Source organism: Heterocephalus glaber, unplaced genomic scaffold, assembly GCF_053883595.1.
Source record: "Heterocephalus glaber isolate CG9 unplaced genomic scaffold, H.glaber_assembly_v1.0 deba00001538, whole genome shotgun sequence".
NCBI lineage: Eukaryota > Metazoa > Chordata > Mammalia > Rodentia > Bathyergidae > Heterocephalus > Heterocephalus glaber.
Window position 1 is genome coordinate 3,726,597 of NW_028258333.1, and position 15,204 is coordinate 3,741,800.

At 40.0% G+C, this 15,204-nt stretch overlaps 1 protein-coding gene across 6 annotated transcripts in view; it reads right to left on the bottom strand.

The window, feature by feature from the left end:
• Dnah5 (dynein axonemal heavy chain 5) overlaps nt 1-15,204 on the bottom strand; it is a 332,580-nt gene that overhangs the window by 207,725 nt on the left and 109,651 nt on the right. For 5 of the 6 annotated variants that reach the window (XM_087189237.1, XM_087189236.1, XM_013072408.3 and 2 more), the window contains exons 16-18: nt 12,182-12,353; nt 6,515-6,660; nt 283-421 (exon numbers count right to left, since the gene is read on the bottom strand). In XM_087189237.1, the coding sequence (XP_087045363.1) occupies nt 283-421; nt 6,515-6,660; nt 12,182-12,353 (457 nt within the window). Of the gene's footprint in view, nt 1-282; nt 422-6,514; nt 6,661-6,885; nt 7,089-12,181; nt 12,354-15,204 lie in introns of those variants that run through there. The other variant, XM_087189240.1, reaches the window with a different exon arrangement.

Consider the following 15,204-nt stretch of genomic DNA (forward strand, 5'->3'; position numbering starts at 1 on the left):
GGGTAACGTGGAAATAAAAGGCCTATCCCTACATAAATTAAGACAGAGCCACATGTCAAAGAGGGCTAATGCGAAGCACAGGTTTGCAAAGTTTAGCACAAAGCAATGGGAATTAACAACATGGAATCATTACAAAAATGATCAGAATTATAATTTTAGATTTATGAATATCACTACGTTGGGATAGCCTTGACAGAAGTGTGAAGTTAATTGCTATGTGGAAAATCAGTTTTAAGTAAGTGTTCTAGAAAAACAAGACCCTTTCATTACCTCATCTCTTACCTGAAGTTTTGTTTTTTGAATCACTGGATACTTCTTCATTTTCTTCCACATCCACCAGCATATTTATTAGCTCATTGACTGCTTCCTCCACTAAGGAGCTTTTAAAGTGCAGTATCTGAGCACCATTTACACAAAGGTCCTAACCAAAACAACAAAAGAAGAGAGATGAACACAATGTCATGTTTGTTTTTCCAGTTTGGGGAGCTCACTGGTGACAGTTGCAAAGCTGCCGGTCCAGCCCTCCGATTTGGAACATGGTAATGGATTCTACAGGAGATTAAACAGACAGACAGATGATATGTACAGGATACGTTATCTACTACCTAGCTAGAAAATAAGCCCTTGAAACAATAGACTCTCAGTGGTCACAGTGTCCAGCTGCATCTCAAGTTTCCACCATTTTGGGTCCTCCATCCTGCTCAGGACCATCCCCAACAAACATCAGCCTCGCACTCTGTGACCTCCTCATGCAGCGACGTTCACATCTACTATGGTGCTGCAGGACACGTGGCATTTTGAGCCCTTTAGCACAGGAACATTCTAATGTATCCTGAAATAAACTATTCAATTTCTTTGTCATTCAATAAAATCTCAAATGACAACTTCACTGTCAAAGCAGAACTTGACCCAATTTCTCATCTCCACCCAAGATGTGAGAGAGAGAGAGAGAGATTGTAAGGAGGCAGGTACAGGATAGGATGAGACGAAGTTAGCAGCATGTAGCAACAAGTATATACCATGGTGCCAAATCAGATTTCCTGGGTTCTAGCTCTGCACGATCCTAGAAAATCCTTCTCAGCCTCAGTTCCCCCATCTATAAAATGGTCATCATGGCAGAATCCACCTTAGGTTGATACAATTTATGCCATGAAATAGTGTATCTAAAGTGGTAAGACCAGTGCCTGGGACCAAGAAAGGGCTCAGGAAAGGCTTGTGGTTATTATTGGTCAGCAAATGACACGCAACTTCAGGACCTCAGCATTGTCTGATTCTATGGAAATTAGCTCCTGGTTCTCTGAGATTGTTAGACTTTCTCCAAGTCCACATCTTAAGCCCTTTGACTCTATCTTGAAGAGAACCACAGTAGGCCATGCCCTGGGCTTTTCTTCTCAAGGCCACCTCTCATGGGAAATCCTGTTAGCTTCCTAGCAGCCCTTTGAGCTCTCTCAGTAACTCAAATATGCACTTGAAATCATAAGCTCCTTAATATCAAGGATTCTGGAAAAGAGAATCAATAAGCTTTCAAAGGCTACTATAGTTCTTTTTAAAAGGCTACTACAATTCTAACAAGAGTGTTTACATCCTTTAATTCTTTCTCTCAAGAAAAAACAAACAGTGTAGAAATTAATAAAGTAGAGAATAAACAGAATGAGGACAAAGTACCAGGAAACAGATTCATCAAAATGCCCCCTATGCCAAACAAAATGAAACAAAGATGCTGCCACTACCCAGCCCGCTGCATTTCAGCACCCTCTCGTGTTGACACTTGGACACTGAAGCCCACACAAAGGGTCTGTCTCCAAAATCCTCAACCGATCCACGGCGGGCGCCAACATTTCCTCATTCCCCTGATGCTCCCTCTTTGGCAGACCAGGGCCCCTCCAGACTGTCCCATTTTCTCTGGGTCTATTCATCCTGGTTCATGCCCTCACCTAGCTAGACAATGCCTCCTTTCAGTAGTTGTTTGTGTGCATGTTCATTATACAAAACTGTAAGGTTCATTTGGGGAATTTGGTACTGGCATTCAACATATTTTGACTATTTTAAATTCCATTAACCCTTTATCCCTTTCCTCCTCTCTCCATCTGAACCTCCTTCCCATATCCTGAAGTCTATCTTCTAGTTTCCTGGCATCTCTTACTTGCTTGTTTACTTTACATTGATCGTTTTTCACAGAAGACAAAGTATGTGATATTTAACTTTCTGCGTCTGGCTCATTTCATTTAGCATGATGGCCTCAAGTTCCATCCATCTTTCTCCAAATGGCATTTTATTCTTCTTTCTGGCTGAATAATACTCCATTTGTATATATACCACATTTTCTTTACCCATTCATCTTTTGACAGGCATCTAGGCTGTTTCCACAGCTTAGCTTTGTGAATTGTGCTACTATAAACATGGATATGCAAGTATCACACGTTATGTTCAGTTCTCTCAGGAATATATCCAGGAGAGAGATAGGTATGGCAGAATCAAGTGGACTTTCTATGTTTAGCTTTCTGCACTAACTCTCCACATGATTTCCACAGTGGTGGCATGATTTACATTCCCATGAGCACAGACAAGAGTTCATGTTTTTCCTGAATCCTCACCAGCATTTTTCTTTTGTTTTGGGGGGTTTTGAGGGGGGACTTTCTGTATTCTTGATGACAGCCATTCCAAATGGGGGTTAATATGAAATCTCACTGTCAATGTGATTGGTGTTTACCTGGTGGCTAAAGATGACTACACCAGTTCTTTTGCCAGTGTCCCTTAGTCTGCCATGCCCTCAGCCCTCCACTGCCTTACTCAGGAGAAGCCCCCATGTGATCCAGGTGACCTCCCTCTCCCCTTATAGATCCTGGTACAGATCCTGGCATAGATCCTGGCAATGCAGTCATGTTGTACTTGAACTCATGGCCCCTGGACTCAACTCGGCCCCTAACGCTACTTAGGAATCACTCTATGTGACCACAGTTACTGTCCACCACGGGACTCCATAACAGCTGTTTTCTCTAGTCTTCACACCGTTCTCTCCTGCCATACTCAACTATGGCCTTGATTTGTACAGCACAAGAAAGCAGAACCATGACATAGAGACTCACCCACCTCTCCAACCCCTTGCCCGCACCCGCAAGACAAACCAGCCTCCGTCATGAGCCCTCTTCCACTCCGTTCTCAGTGACTTCTAGAACAACTCACACCCTGAGTTCTGAATCACAGCGTCTCCTGCTTCCCAAGAGATCATCCTTACCCTTATCTTTCTTCCTCTACTTGAACGTTTTCCACCCAGCCTATCAGCATACTCCACGTACTTCAACTCAACCCCTTCCTCCAGCTACCATACTGTCATGATTCTATCTCAGGGCCTTTGTACTTGCTGATCCTCTGCTCCAATGCTCTTCCTCATGGTAGGCACGTGGCTTTCTCCCTAACTTCCTCTGTTCATATATCTTGTCACAAAAGTCATCTCTGACCATTCACACAAACCATAGTTCTGTAAGTTCTCCTTTTCTCCACTCTCCCCTTAATTTTTCTCCATTGGACAGTCACCACCTGACATTTTTGTTTATAGGCTTTGTGTTTGTTTTACTGTATCCTCCTCTGGAAAGTGGGGTTTATGATGACTGGGATTTCACCTGTTTTGTTTACTGCTGCATCCCCAGCACTGAGTGACACAGAAGCTCCAACAAAAAATTTGGAACAAATAAGTGGATTGTGAAAAGTGAAATATTCAACAGGTAGCACTGACTCACATTGGTGATCAAGAGTACAAATTAATTTAGGTTCTACAACTTTTTCTACTACAACTAAAATTAGTAGATGGGGCCGCGGAGTTAGCTCAGTGGTTCCGGCGCCTGCCTCTCAAGCACAAGGTCCCAAGTTTGATCCCTGGTACCAAAATAAATAAATAAATAAATAATAAAACTAGTAGATTATAATAAAACAATATTTGTTGGAAGGAAATAAAAGTGTACTACTGCATTGCTGATGGCATTAAAAGTTGAAAACATCCTTTTGAAAAGCTATGAATATCAAGAGCTATCAAATAAAACCATACTCTTTAGCACAACAATCTTATTTTGAGGGAGAAAATAATCTTAAATGGGAAAAAAAAGGATACATAACCATATTACAGCTTTTCGTAAAATAAAACACTTTGGAAGCCATTTAATGTCCAGCAATAAGAAAATGGTATGTGAAGGATGATACATCCACAAATATTCTGAGGGCATGATTAAAAGGGTGACTATAATTGTCATATAGCAACATGAAAACTATTTTGTAAAGAAATGTTAACTGGGAGAAAAAAATACTATTCAAAACCTAAACGATGTATAGTAAGAATACAACTTTAAGAGGCATAAAATACACAAAAATTATAACAGTGGAGTTATAATTGATTAAAACCCTATTTTTTCATTTTAACAATATTCTAAAACTCACTTAAATTTTTAAAAACTGCATGTTTATAAAACAATAGAGCCAACTGATTGTTGAGACAGGGAGGGAATTTTAAAAATTAGCTGGAAGTACAAGAGGGGATGCTAGGTTTACCTATAGTTAGTGAATATAGGAGGAACCAGAAATGACTAAATGCAGATTAAATCTGTTATAATAATAATTTAATATAAATTTGCTTCTGTATGACACAGAAAGCCTGAGATTGCTTCCTTGGAGTGGCTTTTTGAGGGGCTTCCTTGGAGCGTTTTTGAGGTTGATCTATGGCTGGTGTCTGCAGCTCAGAATTCAAGAGAGTTCCAGGGCTGCCTACCTGATAAAATGCTCTAGATGCCTTCCCCAAAGAGTTTAAGACATCATATTACAGTGATACCTGCATACCAGTGTTTACAACAGAACAATTCACAAAGCTAAATCCTGGAGCAGCCTGTATACCACCTACAGATGAGTGGATAAAGAAAATATGGCATCTATACACAATGGAATACTACTGAATTATAAAGAAGGATAAATTCAAGATATTTGTGGGAAAATGGATGCATCTGAAAAATATAATGTTGAGTGAAATAAATCAGATACACAAGCTTAAATACCATATGGATCTCTCATTTGAATAAGGCAAAGTATGAACAAAGAGCAAAATAAAGAAAGGATCAAAGAGATAGATCTCTTGCAAATAGAAGAGGTCTAGAAACCTAGGGCAAGGATTGGGGGAGGGGGAAGTAAGTAGAACTAATGCACACCATGTACAGGAACCTAACAACCTCAATGAATGTGAACATTACGTGTTATAAACATGAGCTGAAAACAATAATAACAAGGATGCAAATGGGGAAATGGGGATTTAGAGATGGAGGGAGGGAGGTGGGTGGAAAGGGAATAAAAATAGACGCTGTGTTATGTACGCGTACTCGCTCCTCAAGATGAATGTAGGTAGGGCTGGGGATTTAGCTCAATGGCGCCTCACCTGCCTGGCAAGAGCAAGGTCCTGAGTTTGATTCCCCGGTACACCACCACCCCCAAAAAAGATGAATGTAAACTTCATGTACTGCAAACATTTACTAATAAACATTTACTAAAACTAAAACTTAAAAAAGGTGTTCACTGTACCTGTGTTGACACTGTGGTGTACACTGGACACCTGCTTTCCTCTCTAGGTGCAGGATTTTTCACACCGGGCAAAGTGCACCAGTGGGGCTGACCCAAACAAACAGTGACAGCAAGGAGGGTGGGCTGTGCGGAGCAGGAGCTCTCTGCATACAGCTTGCCGGTCACGTGAGAAGCCTTGCAGGGGAGCCCCGGCCTCCCCATCTTCCCTTGTCACCATGTCACAGGGATACCTATGCCTCAGCCCTGAGTGCAGCTATATGCTAGGGGCCATGGGGCCTCCTACTGGGGTGCTCTTGGAGACCCCTGATGCACCCCATTAAAATACAGTAGAGGGCCGGGGATTTAGCTCAGTGGCACCACACCTGCCTCACAAGCGCAAGGTCCTGAATTCAATCCCCAGCACCAAAAAAAATTTTAATGGAGAACTGCAGGCCCTTATTTTAACATGTTAGGAGGTAGTAGATGAATCTGTGCATACTGTCTTTGCCATACATAGTTTGAACCCAGACCCTGCTTTCCCCAAGGCTCCTACGTTCAGCTCCAGAACCCCAGGCAACCCCAGTTTGAAAACAGTGCTCTACACAATGCTAAGGAGGAAATCCTGGCCGGAAGCTGTCTGAAACAACAGTTTTATGAAATCCATCCTGGCTTACTAAAAGCTCTTCTGTAAAGTAGCCCTATTGTTCATAAAATATGGAAAAACTAGAAATGTGTCCCATGGCAATCTCCCTCCTACTGATTTGAAAAGCAGAGGTTTGCTTCTCCTCAGTACCTGCTCAGATATATTTCTCTTCATTTTCAAATCATTGTCAGAAGCTTCTGCATGCGAATCGCATCTATCAGGAAGCAATCATAAGTAGATGCAAGCAAACCTAATTTACGCTGCGGAAAAATGCCCTTTACAGAAAAATTAATTACAAAAATAATTTTTTTAACCAAAAGGTATCAATCTTCTAATAACCTTTGTCATTTGGAGAAACTCTTCACAGGCAAGCGGCTCTTCCCCCGGGAGCTGGCAGAGCGGAAGGCTGCTCATCTCCTCCAGGACGGCATCGATGCGGAACTCAATTAAATCGCTGACCCGGTGAAGCAGCAGCTCGAGGTCCTCTTTGGAAACACACGAGTGAATAAAAGAGATCAAGTAAAGCATTTTCACACACACACACACACACACACACACACTATTAAATGACAGTCGTAACATCAAAATTTAATTTTCTCTGTTTACTGATTCTCTCTGTCTCTGTTTCTCTCTCCCTCCTCCTCCCTCTCCCCCTCTCCCTCTCCTTCTCCCTCTCTCATTGAGATCTGAGCCCAGGGCTTGGCACATACTAGGTAAATGCTGCTACACATCCAGTCCTTTCTATTTTATTGTCAGACAGGGTCTCCTAAAGTAGCCCAGGTTGGACTTGAATTTCTGGTCCTCTTGCTGCAGCCTCCTGCCTAGCTGAGATTCCAGGTGTGGGCCGCCATGCACATCGTTCTTTAACCTTCCCAGCTCCCCTCTGCATGACGACACTGACTCATCTCCCAGGAAGCTGTCTGTGGCTGGGAAAAGCCCTTCCTGCTGCACTGCTGTTATAATCTGAGCATCTTTCCATCTCTCCGTAGGCCATATGTCTACTCTTACGCCTTATTTCCCTTGAGAATTCATTTTCCATCCTTACTTCTTCAACATTCATCTCAGTGCCTACTCCACAGGAGGGACTCAAAAATACTATTGATGGGAAATTGCTCTGATTTTTCTTTTATGTTAGTATTATAGGATACATTTCTTTTTAGTTTTGCTAGGTAATATTGAATACTAAGTTCCATGTATGAAAAGACCATTTCTGAAGAAAACTAACAAAAATTCTGCATCAAAAATTGGAAGGAGGGCCGGGGATTTAGCTCAGTGGTTTCGCCGCCTGCTGCACAAGCACAAGGACTCGAGTTTGATTCCCAGTACCAAAAAAAAAAAAAAAAAAAAAATTAGAAGGAGTGAATGGATATCCACCTAAGGAGTAACATATTTTCCAGCAAATACCATACTGTATAATCTCTCTTTTTCTAATAGTACTTTCCCCAAGGAAATGCAGTTTAAATTGAATAGAGAAAAGCCAATGTTATATACCCACTATGTATCAGAGATACAAACACTGCCTTAGATATCTTTACTTCATGAAGAATAGATGCCTAACAGTTTTCAAACATTTCTAAGCTAATCGTTAAAGAAGCTACTCAAGACACCAAGCAGTTCTTCCTGGTAAGCTTATTCATTACTAAAAGAGAGCCAACACTTAAGTATGTGTGCTCAATGAAATCCACTGTTATTTGTACCTAATTCTTTAAAGAATCTTCAAGGACATGTGTGGCAAGATGAAAGGATGGTCCCCCAGGGATGTCCACATCCTAATCCCCTAAATGTTACTTTACATGCTGAAAGGACTAGGCAGATGTGTTAAGCATCTTGAGATGTGGAAACTGTCCTGGATAATCCAGGTGAGCCCAATATAGTCATAAGGGTCCACACAAGAGGGAGGGAGGAAGGAAGGAAGGAAGGAAGGAAGGAAGGAAGGAAGGAAGGAAGGAAGGAAGGAGGGAAGGAAGGAAGGAAGGGAAGGAGGTTCAAGGCAGACAGAAAAGAATATGACTGTGGAAGAGAGGGGCAAAGAGAAAGAGGCCTGAGGAGGCTGTGCTCCTAGGGCTGAAGATGGGCACCCACTGGCCAGTTTATATAGGCAGCTCTGGACTCTGCAAAGGATTCTTCCTTGGGACCTCAGAAGGAACCATCCCTGGAGATACCTTGGTCTTAGCCCCAGAAGACTAATTTTAGATTTCTGAAGTCTATAATTGTATTGTCACTAAACTCATGAAAACTCATTACAGCAACAATAAAAAATAACATTTATACATAGAATATGTAAAACCTATCTGTGGAAGTTCTGTTTGTCATTTGAAGAATTATGACACAGGTAACCATCTGTAAACAGAAAGGTTGGCTCTCTTGGTCCAATAAGGAATCCAACTGTTCTTGAGACTTAACAAAATTTATCTTCCAAAGAAACTCAATCTTTGTACTTTAGCTTTTTATTTAAATTACAGAAATAAAAATAAGATACAAGAACTAAGTAGATTTCTTCAGAAACTATCTCCTTGTCTCCAGCTAACATGCTAATAAAACATCCAAATTGCTAGCACTCTAATCTTAATAACCCTCTGGGGAGAATATTACAAAGACCTACTGTGATAGCCTATTTTAATTTGATTGTGATAACTCTTATTATGAAGTTTTTATATATTTTATGAATGCCTCCTTAGAGACTTTTAGCCAATTTCCTCTTGTTTTATTTCCTGGGGAGATGTATTCTGGAAGAACATTGGCTTGAAAGCAAAGAAACTGGTTTCTACACCTGCCGCTGTTGCTTACATCTAGGCAAAATTAGCAGTCTTTTATCATCCCTGGAACATTGCTTCCAACCTTTAAACTGATGGCCTTCCTTAAGATTGTTTCTACATTGTTCTTCACCCCTATAATGCTATAATTGTCTGATAATGTATTTAAATTATTCCACCTTCAAATTATAATGAGCTTTAGATACACTTCAGTCATATCCAAAGGCCCCTTTATAATTTGTCTTTGAATCCAGTTCCCCATCTAATAAGCAGAAGGAAGAGGGGAGTATTCCATAGTAACTCCTCATTCTATTTCCTCTCTTATCAACACAGTACTAGTACTTCTGAAATATACTTGATTATATAGCACCTAAGTTATTCAGAAGGTGAAGAGAAAGCTACTGCTAAGCCAAGATCTTAACAGATCATATTGTAAATAAACTAGGTTCTATTTCAGTTTAAAAATGGTTTAGAGATGCTGGCTAGGGAAGTCCTAGAATTCTGTAAGCTGAGTTTAATGGGAGATTCTTGTTGGAGGTCATAAGACCAAAATGAGGCTAGAAAGATAGAAAGCAAAGACTAGACTCAGGAGGTTCCTGTTAGGAACAAGGACTCCATTGGCAGTTAAACTACAGTCCAAGTATTTTATGCTCTGGCAGAAAATGTTTCTATATCGTGCTCATGTCCTGAGACTTTGCAGGAGATTGAGATTAAGGGCAACAGCACCCCAATGTTCAATCTATGGCATGGGTACTGTTTGCTGCTTTTATCCAGACTTATAGTGAAAATCAAGAACGAATGGCAGAGTTGAATAAGTTGAAAAGTTTCCAGTTTCACCAGAAAGGAAGCACCTGCAAAGTTGGGTCAAAGTACTGCATGGTTGCTGAAAAAGTTAGCATTAACAAGAAAACAAGTACTGTGTATCAGGACAAAAGGAAAAATGGCTTTAGGGCATCTCCGGAGTCATCAAGACCCCACCTATAGTTTTCACTTGAGAAGAGAGTCCCTGGGCCTCTTGCTCCAGAAGGGCTGCCTAAGAAAGTGGTTCCTCAGGATTCATTTCACAGTGCTCAGCCATCCAGGAAAGCCACAGGCAATGAGTGGAACCACCACATGAGAGAGGCTATGAGGGCTATAACCAGCAATTCTGTATGGCAGGACTGCTAAGCCATTTGGAGCTCAAATCTCAACCCATCTTGCCCCCAGTGCTGGTCATGGAGCTACTGGAATTAATGTTTGCCCTACTATGTTTCAGACTCACTTTAGTCCAATTTCTTTCTATCCCATCTTCCCTTTTGGAATGGGAATATTTATTCTGTCCCTTTTTTTAAACAGGGGCTCACATTAAGAGTTTGCCTTGAATCAAAATGTATAATTGATATTGTGAAATAGGAAGAAAAGGTCTAAAGGAGTAGGGGAAGCAGGAGGAGCAGGGGAAGGAAATGAAGGGAAAAGAAAAAATATGAGAAAAGGAAAAAATGGAAACAAAGTCTTTGTAAATAGGGAAGGGTGGAGGGGGTAAAGGGAGGACAGGGGAATGGGGAAAAAATAAGAACCAAGATACATCATGTACAGGTACAAGATCCCAATGATGAATGTAACTGTACTGTATACCTAAAATGTACCAATAAAGTTAATGGAAAAAAAAAGAGTTTGCCTTGAGTCTCAGAGGAGACTTTGGACTTGTACTTTTCAGTAATGCTGAAAGTGCTAAAACTTGGGCAATTCTTAAAGATGGATTAAATGCATTTTGGATAATGAGATAGACATTATTCTTTTGGGGTCCAAGGGAAGAATGCTATGGTTTAAATCTAGAATGCTCCTAAAAGGTTTGTGTGTTCAGAGGTGGAGACTTGGAAGATGATTGGATGGTGGAGGTGCTACAGTCAGCAATGCATTAATCCACTGAAGAGTTCAGAGGTGAATGTGCGTTTAGAAGGAGGAGTCTGGTCAGAAGAGGTGGGTCACTCGGGGCATGATCTGGAAGGCATATCTCCCTCCTATTTACCTCTCTCTCTCTCTCTCTCTCTCTCCTCTCTCTTTCTCTCTCCTTCCTGGATTCCATGACTTGAGCAGCTTTTCATCTGCCATGTCACTCTGCCATGCTATTTCTGCCTTGGAACCAGCTCATCACAGACTGAAACTGTGAACCAAAATAAACCTCTTCTTTTAAGTTGTGGGTGTCAGATATTGTGTCTCAGCAACAGAAAAGTGATTAAGACAACATCCAACTGAGAGTAGTACAAAAAAAAAAAATGAAGAAAAAGCCTAATTTTAAAGCCCTCTGTAGACAATTGAGGGAGAAAATGAAACTGGACATAACCACTACAAGACAGCCAAAATAAAGAGTCTTGGATCCAACTGTCAACATAACAGAGCCTGCAGGAGGAAGTGGGAGTGGGGATAAAGAGAGGAAGATGTTTCCTGATCATTAAAAAATAGGCTGAATTGGGCCATGCAGAGGCAAAGATTGATAACCTTAGATAGGACAGGCGAATGGAAATATCTAAGTCTTTCAGGGAGAAAAAACTTTCCATTATCATGTTACAAACTGTGTTGTCCCACCCACCACAAAGATCTATAAGGGGATAATATGTTCTCATAGAGGGGGAGCCGAGGAACTCTGGGAAATACATCATGAAGAGGTCCCTTTTGAAGATCCTACGGACACTGGCACTGAACTAGAGGTTCTGAAAAGGGCTCCGGAAGTGAACCTGTCCTACTACTTAATGCACATTTCCCCCATGGATGTGAGCTCAGTCTTCTGTGAAGTTACCTTATGCACTCTGAGAAATCCCATTTTATGGAATATACCACTTTACATATCTTTTCAAGACTTTTATATCCCTCATTAGGGAAAAATAATGTTTGTTGAAACTTTGTCCATTTATATCTTATTTCTTTGCACTCTGTACCATCCAAATGTCCATACCTTTAAAATCGGGGTCTCAACATACACTAACCGATTAGTACAAGAAGTTGAATGATTCTGAAGACTCTTTAAATTCTAATGTCTAACAGTAAAAGTAAATTAAAATATGTAGTTAATCTCTGGAGATAAAATTAAACAGTTAATATTTACACATTCCAGGAAATTACTAAATTTATATACTTTTGTACAATTCCTAATGGAATAGCTTAAGAGTAATACTCATTTAATTACTTATATCACTGTATCAATAAGAAATTATACACATGTATTAAGAACTCAGGCTATAAAGTTGAGGAATAATCACAATTTGCACAGACTTACTGATCTTTGCAAAAGTGTTTTCTAAATATGACTCAATATTCAGTGACGTCCAGGTAAGGGCAGCCAAGCCAGGCTGAAGGGCTTCATCCACTTTAGCCAAATGAGGAACCATCAGTTGCTCAGTAGTAGCAGGTATTTTTGACTTCACTCTCTGGTACTCAGCTAGCATCATCTGTAATGATATGGGGTTAAATAATCTATTAATACCCCACTTTTAAGACCTATTCATATCATTTTATGTCAAAGAATTACTTTTATTTAAGGTTAAACTCTAAAGCTCTGGTAACCTGGCAGGTAGAATGGTAAAAACAAAATAACAGAAAACAAAGGCTCTTTCTATAATTATGAACTTCGAGTCCAATAAATTGTAACTGGGGATGAAGAAGAAAACTTTAAGAGTTTCTCAGATCCTTCTTAGCCTGAAAGGGGAGAAAAGTTTTAAAGTCAAGTCATTTCAAGTAAGTTTTCTAAACCATGTGAAGCCATGATAACAGTGTCTTCCCCTCTGTATCACGAGGTTCTTTCTTCCACTTCTGTACACTGGCACAACATGCACCTCCTGTGGGCCACACTCATCATCAGAAGAGTCTGGGTCCCCAGAGCCCATTGCTGGAACTACAGGCCCAATCTTGATGCAAGGCTCAAGGCACACAGGGAGAGGGTTGGAGCCAGTGTTGATTTCCTAAGTGCTGCATCTTTAAATATTATCCATATGCCAAAAGAGACCCATCTCCAGTGAACATCCCGCTCCAAGGTCTAGATTCACATATACCAACAGCTACTTAGTATCCACGCTGGGATTTCTAATAGACATCTTCAGACTTAACATGTCCAAGTGAAAGTCTGCTCTTCCCTCAAAACCTTCTCTGCCCACAGCAGTCTCCAAGTCGGCTAATGCAACTCCGTCCTTCCGGCCTACTGGCCAAAACTCAGTCATCTTGGAGTCCCCCCTTTCACTTTCATGTGAATTCATGCTCTCTATTCAAAAGAGATTCTGTATCTGATCTGCTTACCATACCCACTGCTACCACCACCCCAGACTTCCACCTGAATTATTGGAATGATCTACCTTGTCTCCCTGCTTCCACCCATGCCCCTTACACTGTAGTCTTAACTTAGCTGCCAGAAGTGAACCTTGCAAAATGTTAAGTGAGATTATGTTGCTCCTCTGCTTATACAGCTACATGGTCCCATTAACTCAGAGCTACAAGTCCTTATTCAGAGACTTGGAGAGGTCGTTGGTCTACCCAATGTTATTCCCATTACTTCTCGGTTCTCATCTCCTACCACCTTCCCCCACTTACCTGCTCCTGCCCTCATACCTTCTGTGCTGATCTACAGCCTCAGGGCCTTTGGACCTCCTTCAAATAATTTCTCAAACGGCACCTTCTCAATTAGGCCTACCTGACAACCTATTTAAGACTGTAAATCAACGCCATGTATTCTCCTTTCTATTTTTTTCCATAACACCTATTGCTTTATCCCAATACACTATATAATTTACCTATTTAAAATATTCATCGCTTATTTTCTGTCTTATCCAAATATAATACAGATAGTTTCTGACATAAAATAGTGTGAAAATGACAAGCGATCAGTAGAAATTCAGAGTCATTTGGATTTTTAAATTTTGATGTTTTCCTGGACTGACAATATCTGATCTGGAACCTTCTCAAAATGCTAGGAGCAGCAATGAACCAAAGCCCCCACTTAGCCTTGAAGCCATGAGGTAAACAAACAAAACCCTACAGTCTATGATGCTTCCAGCATTTTTTAGACATATATTCAACCAACTACATGAGATATTCAACACTTTATTATAAAAATAGGCTTTGTGTTAGATGCTTTTGGCCAACTGTAGGCTAATGTAAGTGTTCTAATCACATTTAAAGTAGACTAAACTGAGCTATTATGCTCAGTAAGTTAAATGTGCTAAATATGTTTTTCACCTAAGATGTTTTCAACTTAATAATGCATCCATTCTGATACACAACCCCTGTACTAAGAATGATCCTTATAAGTTACACAAAGCCAGGATTTTATTTGCTTTGTCCTAGTGCCTGACACTGCAGATGGAACACAGGAGATGATCAATCAATATTTCTTATTAATTAATTAGCTGTTATCAGAGGGAATATTTATGATCCAAAATTACATATTTTGGTTCCCCACTGAAATTTAGTTATTGTATAACATTGGAGATTTTGCCTACATGTTAGCATTTTTAAATAGTTCGATAATACTTCTACCTTTAAGGGTAACTCAATAGTAATAATCGTTAACTACAAGAAAGTAACTTAATGTGTTTCTAAATATAATTGTTTTAAGCCTGTAACTGTAATGCAAATAATAATATTCTTTCGATATTAGATCAATAATTCCTAAAATGTTTCTTTGGAATATTAAGTCCAAGATGGTACATAATAAAAATGATCCTTGGATGGATACATTTGAAAAACCCTGTGTACAATATCTCTACTTTCGGTCAGCCACAATTAATATTAATAATTCTGACAAAACTGCCCTAAGGATATAAGAAGTCCTACAGAGCTTGGAGAATTTTTTAAACACAACATTTCCCCAATGGGCTTTATAATCCCTTCTTCATAAAATTTTTATCCTCAATTTCTATAATGCCTTTTCAATTTCCAGGAAAGCTACAGGAGGAAAGCCTAAATGTGATGGTTCTATTAGCAGCTACTTACACATTTCCTAAAGCTTTTATCCTCTTTACCTATTTTTCAATATCTATCATGTCTTATTGTACCTGAAAAACAGTTCTTAGAATCTGTCCCCTGCAGGCTTTCTACTTCTCACCTTTAATCCTTTAACCCCAAGAGGTATTATTCATTCATTTTACAAATGAGAAATCAAGACTTAGAAGGTAAAGTAATTTACCCAAAGATAATTGTTTGAATCTAAATCAAATAGGTTTCAGAATCTATACTCTTCACTATTAGCCTGTGCTGGCTCATCTCTTCCGGTTTCAACTCTCTTCCAAGCGCTCGGCTACTTTGCATAAA